The 25,515-nt window shown below is 34.2% G+C and overlaps 1 protein-coding gene across 1 annotated transcript in view; it reads right to left on the bottom strand.

Annotated features, from left to right (window-relative positions):
* Positions 1-1,999: 1,999 nt before the first annotated feature.
* Positions 2,000-25,515, bottom strand: part of LOC123537463 (uncharacterized) — a 56,992-nt gene continuing 33,476 nt past the window's right edge. The window contains exons 7-8 of the mRNA XM_045321184.2: positions 3,503-3,556; positions 2,000-2,982 (exon numbers count right to left, since the gene is read on the bottom strand). Coding sequence (XP_045177119.1) covers positions 2,950-2,982; positions 3,503-3,556 — 87 coding nt within the window. The 3' untranslated portion in view covers positions 2,000-2,949. The remainder of the gene's footprint in view (positions 2,983-3,502; positions 3,557-25,515) is intronic.

The raw sequence follows: 25,515 nt of genomic DNA, 5'->3' as shown, positions 1-25,515 counted from the left end.
TGCAGATGATAATGGTAAAGATATATTTTGAGTTTAAGTCATTATCTTATATAGTACCAAGTTATGTCCAGAAAACGAAGCTTGTCAAAAAATTAAGTATGAAGGGGGCATAATTTGGTCCAAAATACCATTCAGGGTTATGGGGACTGTTACCAGACATGAAGATGATGATGATTGTTATAAGATACTTTTTAAGTTTCAAGACAATATCTTGTATTGTACTAAAGTTATATCCAGAAAGCGAAGACTGCCAAAAAACCTTAAATTTTAAGGGGACGCATATTGCTACATTCACAGTTCATACAGCAATGCGGAAGGGGTGCATATTGAAGAAATCGATGGTGGGAAAACAAAAAACATATTCCTAAACTGATATAATACTGATGGACACCTGTAATATTCAGTATTTTGTGGATAAGGATGTGGTACTATGAATGTAATAAGAAAACAGAGGTGTTTGTGAAAGTACATTCAACACAAAATATTAAGCTTTTGTAAAAGGAAAAAACAGGTTTTTTACAATAACAGTGTTCCAAATAATGTTGAAGGGATGAGATTTTCTTTCTAACACACCAGGTTTGCTTAAACATGTAAAAATTTAACGCCACGTCAGTTCATCTCGGGATGGACGCCATATTTCTCATTGATAAAAAATGTAAACAAAAAAATCAGAGTGGGATTAGCATTGCAAGGACATAACATGACATTCTACACAATGAATACCTTAGAACAGATATCTAAGATGCTACACAGGTCAGGCGGGTTAAATGCATAATGTCGATCACTTGAAATTCATCTTGAAAAGGTGGTTAATTTTAGTTTGTTTACATGGTTTTTAATTTTCCCACGACTTCTCGGCGATTCACTGCAAATGTATTACTGCGCCGGACGAAAGGTAACTCTAATAAACAACGGGAGACAACTTAGGTGTCAGCACGTGTACGATTTTTAAAAAAACATGTCGATGATTATAATTTCTTATCAAATAATGAATCCTATTCAGATATTCGTCTTTAATATTAGAAAATTATTAATTTCTGTGGACGTTTGTCAAAAAATATTACTTACAGTGGACTACTTTGCGCATCAAACTGGTTTCCGCTTCAGTCGTGAGGCACTTCCGTTATACTTTTGACAACAATAACAAAACAAAAAATGAATCAATAAAGTCACTTATAAACCGACTGCTACTTAAATCAGTGTAAGTAAAGTTGTTGTTACAACATTATACATGTTCGTTACGTTATGAGATAAAGTTTATCTTGAATTGCATAATCCATTAACTACGTTTACATGATATTGCATTTACAACTTATTTGACCCCATTTTTTACGTGAATGACAGCATTCTCGTGCAACTCGTGCAAACAGAGTTATGAAAAGTATGGTGGAGAATTCAAGGACAAATTATAAATGACATTAAAGTGAGGATAACTGTATATTCGTCCAGTTTTGATCATTGACATTCCTGCTGTGTATTAGTAACTTTTGTGAACAAGATTAGAATGTTGCTTTTGCACATATACACATTGATTGGACCTCTCAACCAAATTTCATACCTTATTTTAGGGATTTTTAAGACAGTAGATTTTCAAAAGTTTGTTGAATGTGTTTTGATATTTAAGTGCATTGCAGTTCATGAATACCAAGTTAAAAATTATTAATGGCAACATTTCTAGGCCTTTATTGTAAGCCACTAGACTTCTGTAATGACAAATGTTTAATGTATTAAGGGGAATATACTCTTTTAGTTTTGTAATGTGGCATTCCTTGACCACCGTATCTTTTCTTATGCACTACTTCGTAAACAAACTAAATAATGTGTTTTAGCTCACATATGCCAAATGAAAAGCAAGACAGTGAACTTATTTCACATTCTTTCTTTAAATTAGGATCTGTAGGACATTGATAAATGTTTGGACAAAGTGAAGCACTATTATTTTCGCACCAAAAAGTCTTAATTGTTGACTTTGAATGTACACAAGAAGTCTTATGTAATTCAATAATAACTTTCTTGTTTCAGTTTTTCTCATTTTTATTTTAGTGAGCAATCCTTTGTGTACTTATAACAGTTGAAACAGTATTCATTTCATTTACCAAAACCGTGTACTTTTTTGCAGGTAAATTTTATAATACCCCACCCACTTTTTTCTAATTTCAAAGTATGCGTCCCCTTAATAAATGTCTATCAATGAAGCTTTCGAAAAACATTTAACATGAAAATAATTCCAAGTATAACAACATTGTTATCTTGACGTTGGGTATAATTTTCCCAGCCCCTGCACATACTTTGTTTATATGCTGGACAATGTTTATGGGAACATACAGTTAGATATAAGAAATAGTAACAAACATATGACAAAAAAACAAAGGTTACCGAAAAACTTTAACCTTAAAAAAACTAAGTATAACACCTTAATTACATCGGCCTTATGTATAATTGGCCAAGCCCCTGCACATACTTTAATCGTATGCTAGACATTTATTATGTGAAGTTACAGTACTATATAAGCAAAATTAACAAAGAAATGACAGAAAAACAAAACAAAGGTTGCCAAAAAAACTTTAACCTAGATGCTCACACCGACGCCGACGCCGACATCGGATCGAGTGGAATAGCTCACCTACTCTCCGTGTAGTGGAACAAAGAAAGTCCACACAATAATTCTTACCAGTAATACACCTAACAAGAACTTCCTTTAGACAGCGCGCTACTTTTCTCAGTGCTTGGCTCTGAAATAGAGCTTTGCCAGTAAAAACTTTATAAAATTCTAACCAAAAATATCTAAGTTTAAGGGACATAACTATGTAAAAATTCAAACCAGAGTTATAGGTATTGTTTATCCTGGTTAAGGCGTTGATAGTGAGTGATCACTTAAATTTCAAGTCAAAAGCTTTGGAAGTAACAGATATATTTGATTTATCAAAAACTTTTACCAAAAATAATAAATTAAAAAAATTGTTCTCCTTGTTTCCCTCTAGCCTGAAATGAAAGAAAAAGACAATGCCCATCATACGTTGTAATTGTTAGTCAGATTCCTTCTGTATGCAAATGAATAAGTATTTCAAATAGTTTTTTTTTCGCTAAAAGTATCAAGTTTACCATTGGTTAGTCTGTAGCTTGTTCACATACTCTAAAGACTGAACTGTCAGGGAAGTTCAAGGATCATTTGAAATCTCTACATACATAATGAAATGCAATATTAAAGAAATTCATTAAATGATTGCTTAACAGACCAAGATACCAAATTTGTTGATAAAGACTAATGCTTTTGTTTTATTCAAATAGCCCTTTTATAATTTCTGATTTATGAAGGACAGAAGTGAAATTATCAAATAAATACTTACAGGAGAATAATTATTTATTTACCACATGTGTTGCACACTTTGACAAATTACAATATGCAAATGGCATGATACACATTGAATATCTTGGGTATACTGTTCCTACCATTTCGTTATGTAACTGAACTATTTCTATTGTAATATTGTATCAAACAAACCTCCGTATTTCTCACCAAATCTGCCATGGCCCTTGTATATTTATCGATTTCTTTCTGAAAAAATGAAATCGAAATTCAATGGAGTTGTTTTACAAACAAGACACAAAACGTAAGGAAAGTGTAAGGAATGTAATCGTACTTAGATTATTGCACAATCTACATGTCTTACAAACATTTATATTAGAGGTCTAAATGGACCTGTGTCGATCATCTTGGGCACAGAACGCCTAATCTCAAGTTTGAATTGTTGTGTAATATGCGCCGTTACATATTACATTAAAAAACAAAAAAAAAATCAATATGGTGATAGATACACCCTGACCGCAGCTTATTGTCAGGGGAACAGGGGTGTTTCAAATATGATTCTTTGCAATTTTATAATATATAGTGAAAAAAATGCACAAGGATGCACTTAAAAGGTTGTGCAAAGCTGTATAAGATCTCCAAATTAAAAATAGGAAGTAAGTCAGTAGGTCAAATTGTGTTCAAAACTGTACAAGTGGTCTTACTTTTATGGCATTGTCTTTAAAAATGAAGAAAGTAGGTCAGTTGGTGAAGGTTATGGTAAAGTGACCATATAATTACTAAAGTTCATAAACTAGTTACATGTATAATCACCAGAAAACGAAATATGTTAAAAAATTAATTAGGTGTTTTCCAATGTAACTGTGTTCATATTTGAAACAAATAATTAACAGCATATAAAATATGTAAAAAAAAATATTGAAGTTTTATTTCAAATATAACTGTATTCTTATTTGAAACAAATCAAAGGATACAACTTCATAAAAAAGCATTCAAATGGACAACTATATTTGGTTCCAATGCCCAGTGTTTTGTTTATGTATTCTATTTTTAGCACAGTGTCAGTACCATTTTACTAAGATTTCTGCCAATACTATTGATGTCATCAATTATTTATTATTATTATTTATTTTCCCCATTGCATTCTGGGTAGTTACCGTTAACAACCTAGTAGAATTCCAGGAATTATTCCAACTGTCAAAACAATTCTAAGCTAAATTTCTTAAATTTAAGCAAAGGATCAGAGTTTTTCAGGTAATAGTCATTTTATTTAGGAATTATACATTTGATTTATGTCCAGTTTTCATGCAACTTAATTTATTCTAGTAGTTTAAACTGATTTTTATGATTTAACCATAGTTTTGGCTGTTCCATGTACACATTGTTTTCATGTGTACATTCTGCACACAGTTGTACATTCACTCAGAGTTTGGTTGTGTGCACCCACACAGTTGGTGTATGCACACATGTTTTTGGTGTGCACTTGGTCAATATAAAAGCTTTTTGTGGCTTCATTAAATTGACTCCAGACTTTGGGTTTCAAGAGCTTAACCTTTTTTGGTAACTGCCAGTATTCTATTTTTGACTTCAGAATTTTTCAAGACTTGATTATCTTGGCTTAAGTAAACAAAGTAATTAAGATGTTTTAAGATTTAATATTAAGGTTTATAGGCAGGCATTTGTTCCATTTAAAGATTCTAAATATTTAATATTGTTTGTTGTTAACTAAGATGTTTTACTGATACATTATTAGTATTTATTTAGAATCAGTATTTTATGTGCATTGTCTTAATTTTTGTTAGGGATAAAAATAAATAAATTTGCAATTAAAGTTTATTTGATGTTAGTGATTTCTTAATACTGTTAAGTGGGACATTTAAAAATAAATCTTGGTAAAATAAGTAGTCTAACTGGAGTAAAATAGCCTTAGTGAATCGGCCACAAAGCAGAACTGCATTCGACCCCTATCTGTTCTTAACCGGAAGTCGCAAGCCTGCATGATAGCCCAGTTTTACGTAACCACATAGCCAGAGTTCGAGATCCCAGCCCGATAAATCCTACTCAACTTCTCTTGCCGAACCACAACCAGTCCCGAAACCATCCGAGCTAGCCAGAGCGCAACAATATTATTGACAAAGTTTAATAAAAGTCTGACTGACTCACAGTGACTGAGATACAGTGCGGAAAAACGTTTTCTGTATACATATGAAGAAAAAAGTCCTTAGTCGTGGAGTATAACTATTTGAAAACTCCTTCAAATGGAACGTGCTTCGCACAAGCACAGCCTGACTTAGTACTAATGATAATTACAAGGTGTGATAAAAGTATGGTATATAAGGACCGAGAAATAACATGGACGATTTTGTTTATATATATATATATATATATATATATATATATATATATATATATATATATATATATATATATATATATATATATATATATATACATATATATATATATGTCACTACTGATTTGTGAGACATGAAAACAGAGATTTGAGTATATATATGCAAATATTGAACCAGTACGAATATGTAGTACAATTCGGGCTCGTATATAAAGCAGCATCGAAACTAATCTTATTGGGTTAGTGGACTTGCTGTGGTATGTGCTTGTTCGTTTGTACTGCTAGGCGCTTTGCCATAATTAGTCTGGTATATTGTGGTGGTGATTTAGTTCGTATAAATTCTCTCTACTATATAATAATTTATAATGCGATCTTGTATCCTAGCGGATCTCACGTATGGGAAAGTCAACTGTTCTGAATATAATTATATCCCTTAATGCAAACGATCTCTATATACCGTATAGCGGGTTATTTCTGCGGTCACAATATTCTGCGTTTTAGTCCCAAAAAATGTGAAATAAATTTAACCTAACCAGTGTTCCTTGATTCTGTACCAGTACAAACCTGTTCTCTGCAAGTTTGTTTGTTTTGTTGGATTTAACGTCGCACCGACACATGATAGGTCATATGTCGACTTTCCAGCTTTTAATGGTGGAGGAAGACCCTTGGTGCCCCTCCGTGCATTATTTCATCACGAGCGGGCACCCGGGTAGAACCACCGACTTTCGTAAGCCAGCTGGGTGGCTTCCTCACATGAAGAATTCAACGCCCCGAGTGAGGCTCGAACCCACATCGATAAGGGGCAAGTGATTTGAAGTCAGCGACCATAACCACTCGGCCACGGAGGTCCCTGTTCTCTGCAAGTAACTGCCAACTTCCCTACATGAATCAGAGGTGGAGGACTAATGATTTCAGACACAATGTCGTTTATCAAATAGTCACAGAGAACATACGCCCCGCCCGAGGATCGAACTCGCGATCCGTAGACCGACGCTCTACCTATTGAGCTAAGCGGGCGGGTCGGACGTCGTGAGAAGGATAGCGTATGAAAACAATAAACTAAATTACTGGTAGCTGCTGTTAAGTAGCTTTGCTTTTAATGAATACATTGTAGGATATGGTAACATGTGAATTGAACAAATATAAGTCCAACAACAATTGTACACACTACAACTGCAAACTGCAGTATATCGGCATAACGGTTACACAAGTATAAAGGTTACTAAGGTATAGTTCGGAAGATGTTCATAAGGGATAAATAAGAACAACTCAAGTGAAATTCACTCAGTTTATTACATTCACAAAACAAATCAAACAAACAAACTAAAAAAGAAACGTTTTCTGAGGGATTAACAGTTAGGAACTTTGACTGATGATCACACCTAATAATACCATTATCGGTAATTGTTAGATGACGAAGGTGATAATTATTTTAAATAATTAGACCATGACATTGTGAACTTCGGATTACCTCGAGTAACATATCGTGAAACAACGTTAATGAAAAAATGAAAAAAAAATGCGTTTTAAATAGAGATTTGAGTATATATATGCAAATGTTGAACCAGTACGGAAGTGTAGTACAATTCGGGCTCGTATATAAAGCAGCATCGAAACTAATCTTACTGGTACTGCTAGGCGCTTTGCCATAATTAGTCTGATTGTGGTGGTGATTTAGTTCGTATAAATTCCCTCTTCTATATAATAATTTATAATGCAAACTTATATCCTAGCGGAAAGTCAATTGTTCTGAATATAATTATATCCCTTTATGCAAACTATCTCTATATATGCAATGTATCCTCGAGTAACATATCGTGAAACAACGTTAATGAAAAAATGAAAAAAAATTGCGTTTTAAATATTTGCTGGATAAATATTCTGCTGGAAATATTTTTGTGATTCTACCAAGAGACCGCAGAAACGCAGAAATATTCCCCCCGTAGAAATAACCCGCTATACGGTATTCAATGTATCCTCGAGATCCAGTTAACTTTCAGAGAGAGAAAATATAGCTTCTCTGGTCCCAATTAGTTAAAAAGACTAAACTGTCACTACTGATTTGTGAGACATGAAAACAGAGATTGAGTATATATATGCAAATGTTGAACCAGTACGAAAGTGTAGTACAATTCGGGCTCGTATATAAAGCAGCATCGAAACTAATCTTATCGGGTTAGTGGACTTACTGAGGCATGTGCGTGTTTGTTTGTACTGCTAGGCGCTTTGCCATAATTAGTCTGGTATATTGTGGTGGTGATTTAGTTCATATAAATTCTCTCTACTATATATATATATATATACGACGCAGGCCTCCCTAAATCTGGGCAGATTCTTTTTCAGACTTCTGTATATTAGACACACTGATGAGCCATATATATAAGAAGTCTGAAAAAGAACAGGACATAAAAACTGATTCTGACACAGCTGAATCCAATGAGGTACATCCGAACCCGAGAGTTGCACATAACGGAAATGTCTATCGGGCGTTATCTTTGCCACCTTCACCAGTATCAAGTACAGGCATCGGACGTGGTGTAAGTATTCGCATGGAAACTCAGAATCTATGGAAGACAGTTTCACTCCGAACAAAGACAAACCAAAACTAGTGAATGAACGTTCGCCACCAACACCTCCGGATGAATATCGTGACAAAATGGACCAGACTGACAACAAGAAGCATCATAGGAAGAAGTAATTCTTCTCGATCTTTATTCGTTATGAGGTGTACTATATCAGATACTTTAGGACTTTTCATGGATGTGAGACTGAACAACCCATTAAGAGACTGAACAACCCATTAAACAAAAACGTTATGGATTATCTTGCAGTAAATGGATTATTGCACGATTATTTTTGCAGATGTTAAATAAAAGATTTTCAATGATTACAATAAAACTTATATGTGTAGTGTGATAAATACACAAGTGTTGATATGTAAAGATTAAAAACAATATTTATAGTTTAATAATGACTGATATTGCACATGTTGATTGAAACTAAACATTTGTATTGGACTTTTTAATTGACCTGTCAAAACATGGACCCGGCTTTCATTATATTTTGTTCGAACCTATATAAGATTAACATGAAAGCCGGTAACATGTTTTGACAGGTCAATTAAATAGTACAATATAACCTAATAAATACACCAGTGTTGATATGTAAAGATTTAAAAATATTTCAAGTCTAAAGGTGAATGATATTGCATACATGTCGATTGAAAATCAAACATTTGTAGAGAATTATTGCTTAGCCTTGAATCATGTCAATATCTAAAATATTGCACGTGGAATTCAAGAATTCGTTTTGCCGCACTACAGTTTTGCTTTTATCTATGAAATACTTGAGATAAAGTGTATTTTGTGTAAAGTATTTTAAAATATAGTTTGTTTCAGATTAATCATTCATTTAACGAAATTATTTAAAATAATGTGTTCAATGTTTTTACTGCTGCAAGTATTGAAATTATAATATGCTTGTATACAATGTAATATCATTTTTCTAGAAATCATGTACTTGAAAATTCAAGATTTTATTGTTACATTGAGAGGTGTATACATTTTGGTAATGCATATAATCGTAGCAACACTTACATTTTTGATTTTCGGTAAGTGTTACAGTTACCTCAAAACAGCTGTGTCAAAGTTTATCCTCGATTGTTTACCAGTATATGTTATAAATGTTAAGTTCCATGTACAAAACACACATAATTTTGAATAATGATGACAGCGTCTTTAAATGCCCAAGGTCTGCGTGGTTCACAGAAACGCCTTAGATTTTCAGAATATATTAAACAGTAAAAAGAAATGGATGTAATATTTTTGATAGAAATTCATTTCACACATGTAATTTTAAATGACATATCTGTCGATTTCAAATATTTCAAAATATACAATTCGTTTGGCTCGAGCAACAGCAAAGGTTGCAGCATATTAATAAAAAATACTTCTACCGATAACGAAGGGCGATACATCTTGATTGACATACGTATAATAGAGACAACGTTTTCGTTGTTTTGCTTATATGCATCGAATAAGAAAAGAAATGGAAACCTATTTTTCGCCGGTACTAATACATTACTTGACCAGAATGTAATGGATTAAAATTGTTGGCGGTGACTTCAATGATTCATTAAATATGTCGAATAGAATATCATTAACACAAATAACATCAAACCGACAGAAAATCTTGTAAAGCTTATAAAAGATCATAATTTGTGTGGTATTTGGAAAATAAAAAAAAAACAATAAAAACAAATTTACATGGAGACGCACAAATAGTTTTGATAAAAAGCGGAATTGACATTTGGCTGATAGACAATAATATTTAGTACTTTAGTATCAGATACGGACATAATTAAAACCCGCACAAATAAGATTCTCTGATCATCAAGCTATATCTCTTATAAACAGTTGGCAAAAGCCCCGAGAAAAAATCCGTAGGCATTTTTAGTACAATATAATCATACATCAAAATTTTCGTTGGGGTATATGGAATTCAGCCAGGGTGGATACCAGGCTCAAATATCCCTATTCAAGTTTTCGTGAGGCTCCAAAAGGGGTGCACGTGATAAGAAATAATAATGAAAGTAAAATGTTGTTTAAATTACAGGTTAAGGTAAATCTGACTTAAATATATTTGTTTGTTTGTTTGTTTTGGGTTTAACGCCGTTTTTCAACAGTATTTCAGTCATGTAACGGCGGGCAGTTAACCTAACCAGTGTTCCTGGTTTCTGTACCAGTACAAACCTGTTCTCCGCAAGTAACTGCCAACTTCCCCACATGAATCAGAGGTGGAGGACGAATGATTTCTAACACAATGTCGTTTATCAAATCGTCACGGAGAACATACGCCCCGCCGGGGGATCGAACTCACGACCCCGCGATCCGTAGACCAACGCTCTACCTACTGAGCTAAGCGGGTGGACTTAGATATATAATAGAGTGGAAAGATTCAATTTTATAATATAATTTGAGGTATAAATGTAATTTTCAAGTGAAATTAAAGACAGACTAAGAGGCCCTAAATTGGGGGTTCTCCGTCAGACGACATTTACATGATGATGTGACGTATTCGATATGTCAAAATTTGCGGTACCTTGGTATTAACATGTAATTAAGAAATGAATGTTTATCCTCTATAGTATCCAGTGCATATAAAAAGCTAAAACATATTACATTGTCTTTGAAATTTCATATATAATTCAAGAGGCCCCAAAAGGAGTTACACTAAAAATGAACAATTTTAACCGGACATGCTGCATATCATTTTTGCCATCAAAGTAACATTCAGTTAAGTGTGTGGATATACTCACGCAGTCTTAAAACATTAACTGTACTAAAACTTATTGTGTAGAGTAATTTTATTGTTTTTATTATTGTAGCATCACTTTCTATTGAGGTCTGAGAACGCTAAAACCGAGACTTTTGCAAAACACTTTGATACAGATAGAATAAGTAACTCCTGAGAATTTCAAGAAATTTTTGTAGAGCCAATATATTACATATGCATGTTACTTCGCTGCATTTCATTTCCTTATTTTTATTTAATTGTTACTATGGTAAGAGTGCGTAAAATATCGGTTTATTATTTAACTTTGAGACACATATAGTCAAATTGCCCGAATATGGAATACTGATCCGATATATACACTCAAAAAAGTAAACACGCAATATCACTTTCTGGCAAATATTTCTTTTTTTTTTTTGCAAAACATTGTGTGTAAATATTTGATGTACATTGATATACACATATAAATTGCCAAACTCTTCAAAATTCCAGTGCATTTGAAGAATAGTGAGAGCTATTCTGTTCACTCTGGTGTTGGTGTCGCCTTAGACTAGCTCCTAGACTATGATATATCTTTTTTACATTTTTATGATAAAATATATTGAACTGAGCCAGTCCATATCCTATAATTTTAACATCATTCATCTGTGAAAATCCATAAAATAGACTGGCTTTTGTCTCTATGAAATTGAATTCGACAAAATGGGGATTAATGTAGAAATATATTTATTGTCAGTCTAGTGGCTAGTCTAGTGTCGCCTTTGTTGACATCCTCACCTTGGATAAGTTTTGCATGTAAGTTCATATCTTAGCAACCAATATATGTGTTGGATTAAAACTTTACATAAGGCATTTTGTGTCATCTAACATTTTGAAATAAAAATAATCTTGACTGAGTTTAATACAAAATATGATTCGTTTAACTACATGCATTTGACTAAAATTTCACATAGTGCTTCCGGTCATCAAACCTCGGAAAGTAGCCAATAAATGGTTTTGTAAATCTTGCCCAGTCATGGTTCTTGTTAAGCGCAAGGCTTTTGGGCAGCTATTGTTATTAAAATCGTTTTCGGACTTTATCAATGGCCAGAACTGGCATTTTTCAAAAATATTTTGTTGAAGCAGTGGTATGCCATAAGACCAATTGACATTCAGTTGTTATGTAATGGTGGAGTCACCAGATATAATAATACTACTACAATATAGAAAACCTCGTGTGACATTACACGTAAATGTTTGTAATCGCGTCTACATCACACAAAAGTGTTGTTGTTGTTTTTTTTTTTCAAGGTAAAAACTTCAAACTTTTCAAACTTAAACTCTTGGTCAATTTATTAATCATTTAACAGTATCAAGACTTTTACGGATATTTGGTATGTCATTCCTTACTGATGATCGAATTTCTGTATATCAAACTGTAATTAATATGAGAACTAAAGTGGTAGTGAAATGAAATATAACACAGGCGCCATATGCTCATGTAACACAAGTCATGCTTAGACTGTCCTAAAGACTGGATGTGGCATTTTTACTTTTTGAAAGTATTTTCAAAGCACAAGGCTAGACAAAAAAAAAATGCAAGGACAAATATTCTTTAAGAAAAAACCACGTTCGAAGAAAGAACCTCCCCCTCAAACAAAAAAACCATTTCAGTGATTGTATGGATGTGTACATGATTAACTTTACACTTAATATACATGAACAAAGTAAAATATATAGACAACGAGAAAGATACGGATACACAAAGGAACAAAGTGGAGCACAGATTTGGAACTGTCAGTTGCAAAAACACAACTTGGAAATTAAACCAGTAAAAAGTGAAGTAAACCCTTATCCTAATCCTTCCAACTTTTCAGAGTTGCATAACAGTGTAAATAAAAGACGTAATGGCAAAGTATGTACAATACGAAATGTTTCTGTAAATTTAGATACAAAGTAAGCCTAACAACTATTAAGACATGTACTCAGTTCTTTGAACCTGAACAAAATAGGCTTCTAGAGCATGATAAGCCTAAAACTGAAAAAATGACCATTAACATCTTTCAATGTTGAGCTGAAACTACGTGGAGGGCCCTCAGGTTGGAATCTAGCCCCGACCATCACTAAGGTGCCAGGAAAATCGTTTCATGCAGTCATTTGTACATAAAAATGCTTACTCTCGGGAATACTTACAAGTATAACTACCGTTAATAACGAACAACAAAATATACATACTTAATCTATTATCAAAATTGTAAACAAACAGATTTCACAGGTCCTGGACATTCTTGTTCCTATAGCATGAATAGAGGCGAGTATATGAGGACAAAGAGCCGATATCTACAATCTGCAAGCACAAAATTACACAAAATACTAATGATTACATCATTTTTGAAAATATTAGAAATTTCTAGCCCCTTTGTGGCTACTTCGTAAACACCACCTTCCAAAAACGTAGCTGGTTGGGAGAATAGGTGCTACATGTTCACATGAACATCAGTGATCCTTTTCAGGTAATGAAAAACTTACAATAATAAAATGTAACTAGAAAATGCTTTTGTAAAAAAGCGCATGTCTCCCCCAATGCAAAGTCCTATCGGCACGAAGTCAATAGGGATCAGGAGCGAAAGTCAGAGACACTGATGGTTGGCTGCAATAGGGATCATCTACTTGGCATGTCCAGTCATCCCGCTAAATTTCAACACTAGTGGCCTAGTGGTTCTCAAGTCACTGTTCAGGCTCCTGTGACCTTGACCTTTGATCAAGTGACCTCAAAATAAATAGAGGTCATCTACTCTGCATGTTCAATTATCCTATTAAGTTTCAACATTGTAGGTCAAGTGGTTCTCAAGTTATTTCCAAAAACTGATTTTACATGAACAGGCCACTGTGACCTTGACCTTTATTAGACTGACCCCAAAATCAATAGGGGTCATCTACTCTGCATGTTCAATCATCCTATGAAGTTTCAACATTCTGGGTCAAGTGGTTTTCAAGTTATTGATCGGAACTGGTTATCAATGTTCAGGCCCCTGTGACCTTGACCTTTAACGGAGTGACCCAAAAAACAATAAGGGTCATTTACTCTGCATGAACAATCATGCTATGAAGTTTCAACATTCTGGGTCGAGAGGTTCTCAAGTTATTGATTGGAAATGGTTTTCCATGTTCAGGCCCCTGTGGCCTTGACCTTTAATACAGTGACCCTAAAATCGTTAGGGTTCATCTACTCTGCATGACAAATTATCCTACTAAGTTTCATCATTCTGGGTCAAGTGGTTCTCAAGTTACTGACCGGAAATGGTTTTCAATGTTCAGGCCCCTGTGACCTTGACCTTTAATGGAGTGACCCCAAAATCGTTAGGGTCATCTACTTTGCATGTACAATCATCCTATGAAGTTTCAACATTCTGGGTCAAGTGGTTCTGTAGTTATTGATCAGAAATGGTTTTCAAAGTTCAGGCCCCTGTGACCTTGACCTTTGACGGAGTGACTCTAAAAACGATAGGGGTCGTCTACTCTTTATGACCAATCATCCTATCAAGTTTCAACATTCTGGGTCAGGTGGTTCTCCAGTTATTGATTGGAAATGGTTTTCAATGTTCAGGCCCCTGTGACCTTGATCTTTGACGGAGTGACCCCAAAATTTATAGGGGTCATCTACTCTTCATGACCAATCATCCTATGAAGTTTCAACATTCTGTGTCAAGTGGTTCTCTAGTTATTAATCGGGAATGGTTTTCAATGTTCAGGCCCCTGTCACCTTGACCTTTGATGGAGTGACCCCAAAATCAATAGGGGTCATCTACTCTTCATGACCAATCATCCTATGAAGTTTCAACATTCTGGGTCAAGTGGTTCTGTAGTTATTGATCGAAAATGGTTTTCAATGTTCAGGCCCCTGTGACCTTGACCTTTGACGGAGTGACCCCAAAATCAATAGAGATCATCTACTCTTCATGACCAATCATCTTATGAAGTTTCAACATTCTGGGTCCAGTGGTTCTCTAGTTATTGATCGGAAATGGTTTTCAATGTTCAGGCCCCTGTGACCTTGACCTTTGACGGAGTGACCCCAAAAACAATAGGGGTCGTCTACTCCAGCAGCCCTACAACTCTATGAAGTTTGAAGGTTCTAGGTCAAATGGTTCTCCAGTTATTGCTCGAAAATGAAGTGTGACGTACGGACGGACGGACGGAAGGACGGACGGACGGACAGGGCAAAAACAATATGTCTCCTGGGGGAGACATAACTATCAGCCGTGCAGTGTCATTGTGACATTTACTGAAGTGGACACACACCAGTACACACTCCAGATTGAGCAGCGGAAACCTAAATACTTGACAACTGCTCTTCTGATACCATATTGGTTAAAATGTCTTTGACTTGTCTCTCTAGGTAGCCGAATCAAGTGATCTGATTGTTGTTTGGTATATTACAAGAGATCAGATGAATAAAGAAACATGTATAGGGTATATTACAAGAGATCAGATGAATAAAGAAACATGTATAGGTGACATTGCCAATGAATATAATTGTAGGCTTGCTACTAGTATATCAAGAGGGCACACATTTAAGAATAATCTGGTCTTTGAGCTATATTTATACTATGGCATATTAGTTAAGGTTCCGCTTACATCCTATTAAAGAGATGTGAATACCACTATACATATAAAATGGTAAATCATAAATCATCATATGCTAAATACATTTCAGCAATGATTCTGTTAACTAATAACTACTTATTAATCTAAATTATCATGAAATGTGAGTAATTTAAACCCTTTTGGAGCCTCAGAATTGTTTTTTATATATTTTTTTTATTTTTTTATTTTTTTGAGGTGAGTGGGGGGTAAAATCGCTACCTAAGAACAAATATTAGATCGCTATGAAGAAAATATTGTGGTAAATTTTATGGTTTACACGTATGAAAAAAGAGGGCAATTTACCAAACTTTTTCAACAAACTTTAAAATTTGCTTATAAATTATTCTACAATAACATGACCCCATAGTGATGCCTTTTTTTATTATTTTGTGTATTAGAATGCCTGTTACTCACATGGACGTTAAATACTCAACCTTACTATCATAGAGATTTCACAAATAGAGTAAAAACAATATACTTCTAAATTATGCGTTACCTATCAAAAATTTCAAAATAGTTTTTTAAAAACCCTGTAATGGGCCTCAAATCTAAATAATTAGTGTGATAAACATATCAATTCATATTATAATACATTTAATCTAAACACATTTCATCAAATAATGATAAAAATAAAAAAATTCTTTAATTTCCCTTAAAACTGAGAAAAAACTAATTGTCCCCTTTTGGGGCCTCACAAAAAAATAAAAAAAATGATTTATGAGCCTGGTATCCATCCTGGTTAATTAGAAGAAAGAATAACAAACGTTTTAAGGTATGATACCATACTGTACTAAAAATTCCTACGGATTTGTTAACCAGGCCTCTTTTCCCAGTTAGCCAACTGTCTATTATAATTAATCTACCGAATAAACACGGACCGGGTTACTGGAAAATAAATAACGCTCTTCTAAATGATATAGATTATAAAAAAAGTAATCATAACAAGCAAATTCGATCAATTGGTATCCCCCGCCGAAAGGGTTTGTGGTGAGGAATGGCAAAAAAATATATCTGTCAAAAAGTTAAGGATGTTAATAAGAAGCAAATAATTTCATTAGTCAAAATCAATTTAACAGAAAACAAATGTTTAATTAAAGAGTACACAATAAATGTATGATACTTTGATCCTGACTAAAGAATTTATTTTGAATGGGATATGCTTATTGTAATAAGCTTAGCTTTTAAAATTAAATGCAGTTAATTGAAATGTGAGCTTGAAGTTTAACTGGAACGAAATATTGTTTTTGAGTGGTTTGGCACCAGGTGTTGCTGATTAACATGTACATTTGAACTTAAAAGAACAGATGTCCTTAAGAGAACACAGGTAAGATATCTTGAACATGGCTGAGGGCAAAGTTTGTGCAGTCACAACTTTAAAACATGTTGAAGGTTTGAACATTCAAAAAGAAAAAAAAAGGAATGGAAATATAATTATATATGTATATATTTATTTTTTTAGGGAGTGGGGGTGCGGGGGAACGGGAGAGGAAACAAAATTTCACACGTTGATTATAAATATATATGGAAAATTTAAAATGAAAAAAAAAAAGGTAAAAGGGTGAAGTTTGGGGGGGGGCAGAGGATGTATGATTAGTGGTGGGCATGACTGTATGGAGGAGTGAGGTGGAGGAACTTGCATGTTGATAAATAATCATTGAAGGTTTGAAAAAAAATCTAAAACTAGAAAATGCTTTTGTAAAAAAGCGCATGTCTCCCCCAATGCAAAGTCCTATAGGCAAGAAGTCAATAGGGGTCAGGAGCGAAAGTCAAAGAGACACTGATGGTTGGCTGCAATAGGGATCATCAACACTCTTGGCCTAGTGGTTCTCAAGTCACTGTTCAGGCCCCTGTGACCTTGACCTTTGATCAAGTGACCTCAAAATAAATAGGGGTCATCTACTCTGCATGTCCAATCGTCCTATTAAGTTTCAACATTGTAGGTCAAGTGGTTCTCAAGTTATTTCCAAAAAATGATTTTACAAGAACAGGCCACTGTAACCTTGACCTTTAATAGACTGACCCCAAAATCAATAGGGATCATCTACTCTGCATGTTCAATCATCCTATGAAGTTTCAACATTCTGGGTCAAGTGGTTCTCAAGTTATTGATCGGAACTGGTTATCAATGTTCAGGCCCCTGTGACCTTGACCTTTAACGGAGTGACCCCAAAAACAATAGGGGTCATTTAGTCTGCATGAACAATCATCCTATGAAGTTTCAACATTCTGGGTCGAGAGGTTCTCAAGTTATTGATTGGAAATGGTTTTCCATGTTCAGGCCCCTGTGGCCTTGACCTTTAACAGGGTGACCCTAAAATCGTTAGGGGTCATCTACTCTGCATGACTAATCATCCTATGAAAGTTTCATTATTCTGGGTCAAGTGGTTCTCAAGTTACTGACCGGAAATGGTTATCAATATTCAGGCCCCTGTGACCTTGACCTTTTACAGAGTGACCCAAAAATCGTTAGGGGTCACCTACTCTGCATGACAAATCATCCTATTAAGTTTCAACATTCTGGGTCAAGATGTTCTCAAGTTATTGATTGGAAATGGTTTTCCATGTTCAGGCCCCTGTGGCCTTGACCTTTAACAGGGTGACCCTAAAATCGTTAGGGGTCATCTACTCTGCATGACTAATCATCCTATGAAAGTTTCATTATTCTGGGTCAAGTGGTTCTCAAGTTACTGACCGGAAATGGTTTTCAATATTCAGGCCCCTGTGACCTTGACCTTTCACAGAGTGACCCCAAAAACGTTAGGGGTCACCTACTCTGCATGACCAATTATCCTATTAAGTTTCAACATTCTGGGTCAAGTGGTTCTCAAGTTACTGACCGGAAATGGTTTTCAATATTCAGGCCCCTGTCACCTTGACCTTTAATGGAGTGACCCAAAAATCAATAGGGGTCATCTACTCTTCATGACCAATCATCCTGTGAAGTTTCAACATTCTGGGTCAAGTGGTTCTCTAGTTATTGATCGGAAATGGTTTTCAATGTTCAGGCCCCTGTGACCTTGACCTTTGACGGAGTGACCTCAAAATCAATAGGGGTCATCTACTCTTCCTGACCAATCATCCTATGAAGTTTCAACATTCTGGGTCAAGTGGTTCTCTAGTTATTGATCGGAAATGGTTTTCAATGTTCAGGCCCCTGTGACCTTGACCTTTGACGGAGTGACCCCAAAAACAATAGGGGTCGTCTACTCCAGCAGCCCTACAACCCTATGAAGTTTGAAGATTCTAGGTCAAATGGTTCTCCAGTTATTGCTCGGAAATGAAGTGTTACGTACGGACGGACGGACGGAAGGACGGACGGACGGACGGACGGACAGGGCAAAAACAATATGTCTCCTGGGGGAGACATAATAAGGAATGAAAAAAAATATTATTATTTGTTTTTTTGGGGGGGAAGTGGGGTTGGGATGGGGAGGGGGTGTGACCAAGGCAAGTGGGTGACCAGGTGTAGGTGCGCAACTTCACATGTTTCTAATAAATGTTCACAGAAAAGAATGAAAGAAATTTAATGAAATGCTACCAAATGGTAAGTTTGTTATGTACAAATATGTGGATTTTTATAAAATTAAAGGGCAATAACTCTAAATTTACAAATAAATACAAACGAAATTGTGTGTACACAACCACAATATGGTGATCTAAATTCTGTTTAAGTTTCATAGTTCTAGGTGAAATATATCAAAAGTTATGATGCAGAAATTGCCATATTTATAGTACCCTATATAGTTAACACTAGAAACTTCTAAGGGCCATAACTCTGGTGTTACTTGGGCGATCTGACTGAAACTTGATGGGCCGGAAGAACTCATAGTGGTGAACATGTATATGAAGTTTTAAATAAATATTCTCAACCATTTCCTAGATATGGCTCCGGACGGACGGAAGGACGGAAAGACGGACGGACGGACAACGCCAAAACTATATTCCTCCGACTTTCGTCGGGGGATAACAATAGAAGATTGAAAATGATGCTAACCTAATTAATACAAACAGCCGAATACGTTGGGAAATAATAAATATGAAATTAAAGAGAAATCAATTGCTTATTCAAAGGAAAAAGCAAAACAACAACGTGATTACCTAGCAGAATCAGAAAAGCAATTAGAACAAAATATTTTTACTCGCTCGAAAAATCTAGACAATCTTAAAAATTATTAAGTGCTTTAAACGTAAATGGTAAATTATTCACAGACTTTGAAGATGTCCTAACTGAAGAAGTAAGATTTTATAGTGATTTGTATATAGAAAATTGCCAGTATGAAAATAGTGAAGAATATTTCGATACTTTCAGATTTGATAAAACACTCACAGAAAATGAAGCAAATACATGTGAGAGTCTAATCACTCCTGAAGAATGTGAAATAGCTCTTTCAGAAATGAAAAGAAATAAAAGTCCCGGATGTGATGAATTATCTGTTGAATTTTATGTCATTTTTTGGAATAATATAAAACACGTACTAGTCAAAAAGTTAAATGAAACATATGCAAGGAAAGAATTTTCAGAAACTCAAAAAAGAGGCATCATTTCGCTTTTATATAAAAAAGGCGACGCGACAAACATACAAAACTATCGCCCCATATCACTTTTAAATAATGATTACAGACTACTTACCAAAGTTTTAGCACTTCGATCACAAAAAGTTCTACCTTCTATTATAAATTTAGATCAACAAGTTTACATAAAATTCGTTTTATAGGGAACAACATTAGACAGATATCTGATATTATAGACTTTTGCGAAGAAACCGACATAGATGGGGCTATTCTTTTCCTCGAGTTTCGCAATGCATTTGATACAATTAATCATGAATAAAGAGATTCAATTTGTTATTATCATCCAATAACTTTTTAACCAACAGGCCTTTAATGCTCTATTAAACTTGAAAAGATCTATCATATTTATACCTCCATTTAAATAGTTTTTCTTTATTGTTTCCCTTTTTATTTTATCCGGTTTCTTATCATATATGAATTCAAACATATTTTTTTCTAATTGGGTTATTGTTTGTTTTGGTGGGGTTTGTAAAACAGATAAATAGTAAATCAATTTTGGCAGAGCAAAACTTTTTATAACTGTGACTTTTCCCAGTAGCGTCAGTTTCCTTTGCTGCCACTGTTTGAGGCAATTCTTAAAATCATTGATATGTATTCTTTTTACATCATTGTTTTAAGGTAACTTGACAGAGAAAACCAAGATGGCGTCACGAAATTAGGGTTGGTCACATTATTTACGCTTATAGACGATATGCTGCTACAGGGGTCTAAAGATGCATTTTAATCATTTAACACACACAAAAACACTTGTGAAAATGCTTTCAACTTATAAAAATATATAATCAAATGTTCTGAAACTCACCATGAAATCTAGTCAATTTTTGTGCGCATTTTGCAGAAAAGTTATGTATCCAAATTGAAAAAAAAATTATATCCTCATATCTTAGAATGTGTCCTTCAGGTGCTCCACCTATGAACAAAAGAACTTATCCACTGAGTTTTATGCTATTTGCTCTGGAATTTCATCAGTAAATTATAAATTTCTATATTTTACACCCTAAAAAGTTGAAACCTGCTTGCAGTATGAGGGTCGTTAAAAAAATTCAAAGTACATGTAAGTTTACTTTGTCTTTATTTCTGAGACTTTATATCCTCACATATTAAGAGTTTTGAGTGATGTGTTCATTTCTTAGTAGTTCTACATTGTTTGTATTTAAATTTTATAAAACGTTTACAATTTTTTCAACCTTTGTCCTAGTTGAAATGTGTTTGCTACTGTTTGAATAATCCTCAATGTCAAAACTTTACTGACTTGCATGGAAATCTCATGGAAAGTGTGGATCTTAGGCCATACTAAATTAATGTATGTTTAATCTAATTGATAAAGTACATTTTCTTGATTTTCTGTTGCCTCCAAAAAGTACAGAGACAGTTTAGATAAGGATTTTTTTTTCATTTGAGCATGAAAGGGTAATAAAATATAATGTAATATACCCAAAATCAGCTATGTTTAGGTTAATTTTCCATTCATAGGACTGGGTGAGTTTTACAATAAACATATTTTTGGAATTGCATAGCCCCTTGTTACTGAATTTATTTGCAACAAAACATTGAAATTTATAATTTACTGATGAAATTCCAGAGCAAATAGCATAAAACTCAGTGGATAAGTTCTTTTGTTCATAGGTGGAGCACCTGAAGGACACATTCAAAGATATGAGGATATAAATTTTTTTCAGTTTGGATACATAACTTTTCTGCAAAATACGCACAAAAATTGACTAGTTTTCATGGTGAGTTTCAGAACATTTGATTTTATAATTTTATCAATTAAATGCATTTTTAAATTGTTTATGTGTGTGTTAAATGATTAAAATGCATCTTTAGACCTCTATAGCAGCATACTGTCTATAGGGGTAAATAATGTGACCAACCCTAATTTTGTGACGCCATCTTGGTTGTTCATGTCAAGTTACCTTAAGAATACAATTTTATAATAACTCTATGCAAATAATAAACAAGTAAGGGGAAAGGGGACATTCTTGTCGTACACCTCTTTCGACTCCAAAAAGTTCTGACATATGACCGTTATTTATAGTGAAACTTTTTGCTTCTTTGTAAAACAATTTTATACATTTTGTTATGTAATTACCAAACTTAAAGAATTCAATTGTTTGAAACATAAAATTATGATTAAGGCTGTCAAAGGCCTTCTCGAAATCAGAGAAAAATAGAACTGCTTCCTGTTCTGAATTTTCCATTTGTTCAAGAACTTCAAAAATAACACGAATGTTGTCCCGTATGTGTTGCCCTTTCATAAAGCCTGATTGACAATTGTTTATTATCGATGGTAAAATGTTCTTTATTCTATTAGCTATTACTTTAACCATTATTTTATAATCCGTATTCAACAGGCTAATAGGTCGCCAGTTCTCAATATATGTTGTATCCTTGTTTGGTTTCGGTAAAAGCGTTATTGTACTTTGTGTTTGCAGCTCTGTTAAAGAGTTAGTTTCAAAGGAGAACTTAACGGATTTTATATAGTGCTGTTTTAAACCATGTCAAAATATTTTGATCCTGGAATTTTATTGTTTTTCATACTTTTCAAGGCAATGCTGAATTCATGTTCTGTTAATTCTTCACTTATTGTTTTATTTTCTATTTCACTTAAGAGTATTTATTTGTGGACCCATAAAATTGAATTGTGATGCTTTTTGCTCTTTTTTTGTATAGGTTTTGATTAAAACGTTTTTGCTCTTTCAAAATTTGTTTTTGATCAGTTATAATAGTTCTGTTTACAAGAATCTATTTCATAGATTTTTTCTCATAGTTTCGTATTTCTAAGTTTGAGAAAAACTTACTATTTTTGTCATTATATTCAACTTGCTATTTTTGTCATTATATTCAACTTGCTGAGCTTTTGACCTCATAATTATTCCTTGTACCTTTTTCTCGTTTAACTCATTTAATTCTGTTATATACTTATCATATTCCTCTATTAGTTTTTCAATGTTGTTTTTGTTCTTGTCATGTGAAATTTGTTTTTCTATTACTTTTATTTTTAACTGTAATTCTTGTTCCCTTTTTTCCTCTTTTTCCTCTTCCTTTTTTTACTTTTGTGGCGTATTTCATGGTTGCATTCCTTAAGTTACCTTTGATAACTTCCCAAAGAGTATTTGGATTTGCGTTTAATCTAGCTGTTTCCTTGATTATGTCTTTATTTCTTTTTGAAAGTCACCTTTTAATAAAAGACTGTTATTCAGTTTAAAATATCCTTTTCCTTTCGGATGATTTTGTATATTCAGTGCTAAACTTTTCCACTACCGTCCATGAACAGGCTCAATCAAACCGAGCCTGCAACATTTTCGTTTTTGTCGTGTTGAGCGACCTGTGAAGTTTCCACTTTTTTCTATTTTACTCTTGAATGATCTAACTTCATCTTACATCTATTTCGCATGAATGTGTATTATTGACAAGACTTTGAGATATCAGAAAATAGTCTAGTATTCAGAAAATAGGCGGTTTATCGTTAAAGTGCCAAGTAAATTGTGTTTTTTTAGTTAATTGTGTTTTTTCCAGTTGTCGCAAATACCCAATTTTTCCATTACATCTATTAATAGTTTTCTGCATTTTTGTGAGCATTTGAATTCCCGTCCTTTTTGTCTAATTCTGGATCTAAAGCTGTATTTACATCGCATCCCAATATTACATGTTTGCCTTCATGCTCTGCAAGAAATTCTTCTAATTTACTAAAAGTTGAAATGTCATCATTATTCGGTCCATATAAGTTTACCTTCACAAAAGATTTCTCAATCGCTATTAAATGACCCCTGATTATTTATGTAAATCTAATGTTTTCGAATGCAAAATGGTTCTTTAACAAAATTCATGTACCTGCACTGTTACTTTTTCCCCACTGAAATATGACCCCTTTCCCCAGTCTGATTGCCAAGTACTACTGTTATCTTTCTTGCAAAAGATATATATCACACGTTTGCCGTTTTAGCCACTAGAATAGCTGTTTACATTTCGACTTGTTTCTTATCCCTCTGACATTGAGACTACACAATTTAATACTCATCTATCATAAAATAGAGAAAAGTGGAAACTTCACAGGTCGCTCAACACGACAAAAACAAAAATGTTGCAGGCTCGGTTTGATTGAGCCTGTTCATGGACGGTAGTGGAAATGCATGCTACCGTCCACGCCCTCTACAAAAACCATTCATGTTTGACCAATATGTACACAGGTTAATGTTCGTGTCTGTACTTAATCAATATATTTTTGTTAGTTCTTGGTTATTTAATGATATCACTTTTTTTCAATGTTTTACAATGTCTTATGACATTGACATTGCAGAAACGCTCTACTGTTCTTAGTCAATGACTTTTGACTTGACTTACTGACATCAATATCAATAAGGGTAAATTTCTGGCCATGATCAACCTCTCCATCAAGTTTCGTTATCCTAAGCCAAAGCCAATGCGTTCTCAAGTTATCGTCCGTTTTAATGTTCCGGGTCCATGTGACATTGACCTTTGACCTAATGACCGCCAAATCAATAGAAATCATCTGCTTCTCACGATCATCCTCCCTATCAAGTTTCATGATCCTAGGCTTAAATGTTCTGACTTTATTTTCAGGAAATGGTTTCACTGTTGCGGGTCACTGTGACCTTTGATCTACTGACCGAAAATTAATAGGTCATAACGTCATAACCAACCTCCATAATAACTGCCATGATCCAAGACCTAAGCATTCTCAAGTTATCATCCGGAAATGGCTTTACTGTTCTTGGTCACTGTGATCTTGACCTTTGACCTACACATCTCAATATCAATTGGGTTTATCTGCTGGTTGTGATAACTCTCACTATCAGCTTTCATGATCCTTAGCCCAAACGTTCTCAAGTTTCCGTCCTGAAACAGTTCAACTGTTCAGGGTCTCTGTCATTTTGACCTTAAACCTACTGACCTTAAAAACAATAGAACTCATCTTTAGTCATGATCAACCTACCTATCAACTTTCATGATCCTAGGCCAAAGTGTTCCTGAGTTTACATCCAAAAACGGTTTAACTCTTCCAGATGTCTGCGACTTTGACCTTTGCCATACTGACCTCAAGATCAATTAGGATCATTTGCTGGTCATGGCGAACCTCCCTATTAACTGTTACGATCTTAAGCCTAAGCGTCCTTAAGTTATTATCTGGAAACCGATTGGTCTACAGATTTACCGACCGACATTTGCAAAACAATATACCCCTCATTCTTCGGAGGGGTGGGGGGATAATAGATATAAAGACTCAAAGTCTTTAAGGCCAATTGCCTCTATTGTGAACAGCATCCTGAACACGAACTCCTTAGCGTGGTCGACAATATTTAAAAAAAAATAGAAGAGAAATAAATAGAAAATAAAATAGAAA

This window comes from Mercenaria mercenaria, chromosome 17 (assembly GCF_021730395.1).
Source record: "Mercenaria mercenaria strain notata chromosome 17, MADL_Memer_1, whole genome shotgun sequence".
NCBI lineage: Eukaryota > Metazoa > Mollusca > Bivalvia > Venerida > Veneridae > Mercenaria > Mercenaria mercenaria.
Note: the sequence above shows the minus strand (reverse complement) of the source record. Positions and strands in the feature narration are given on the sequence as shown.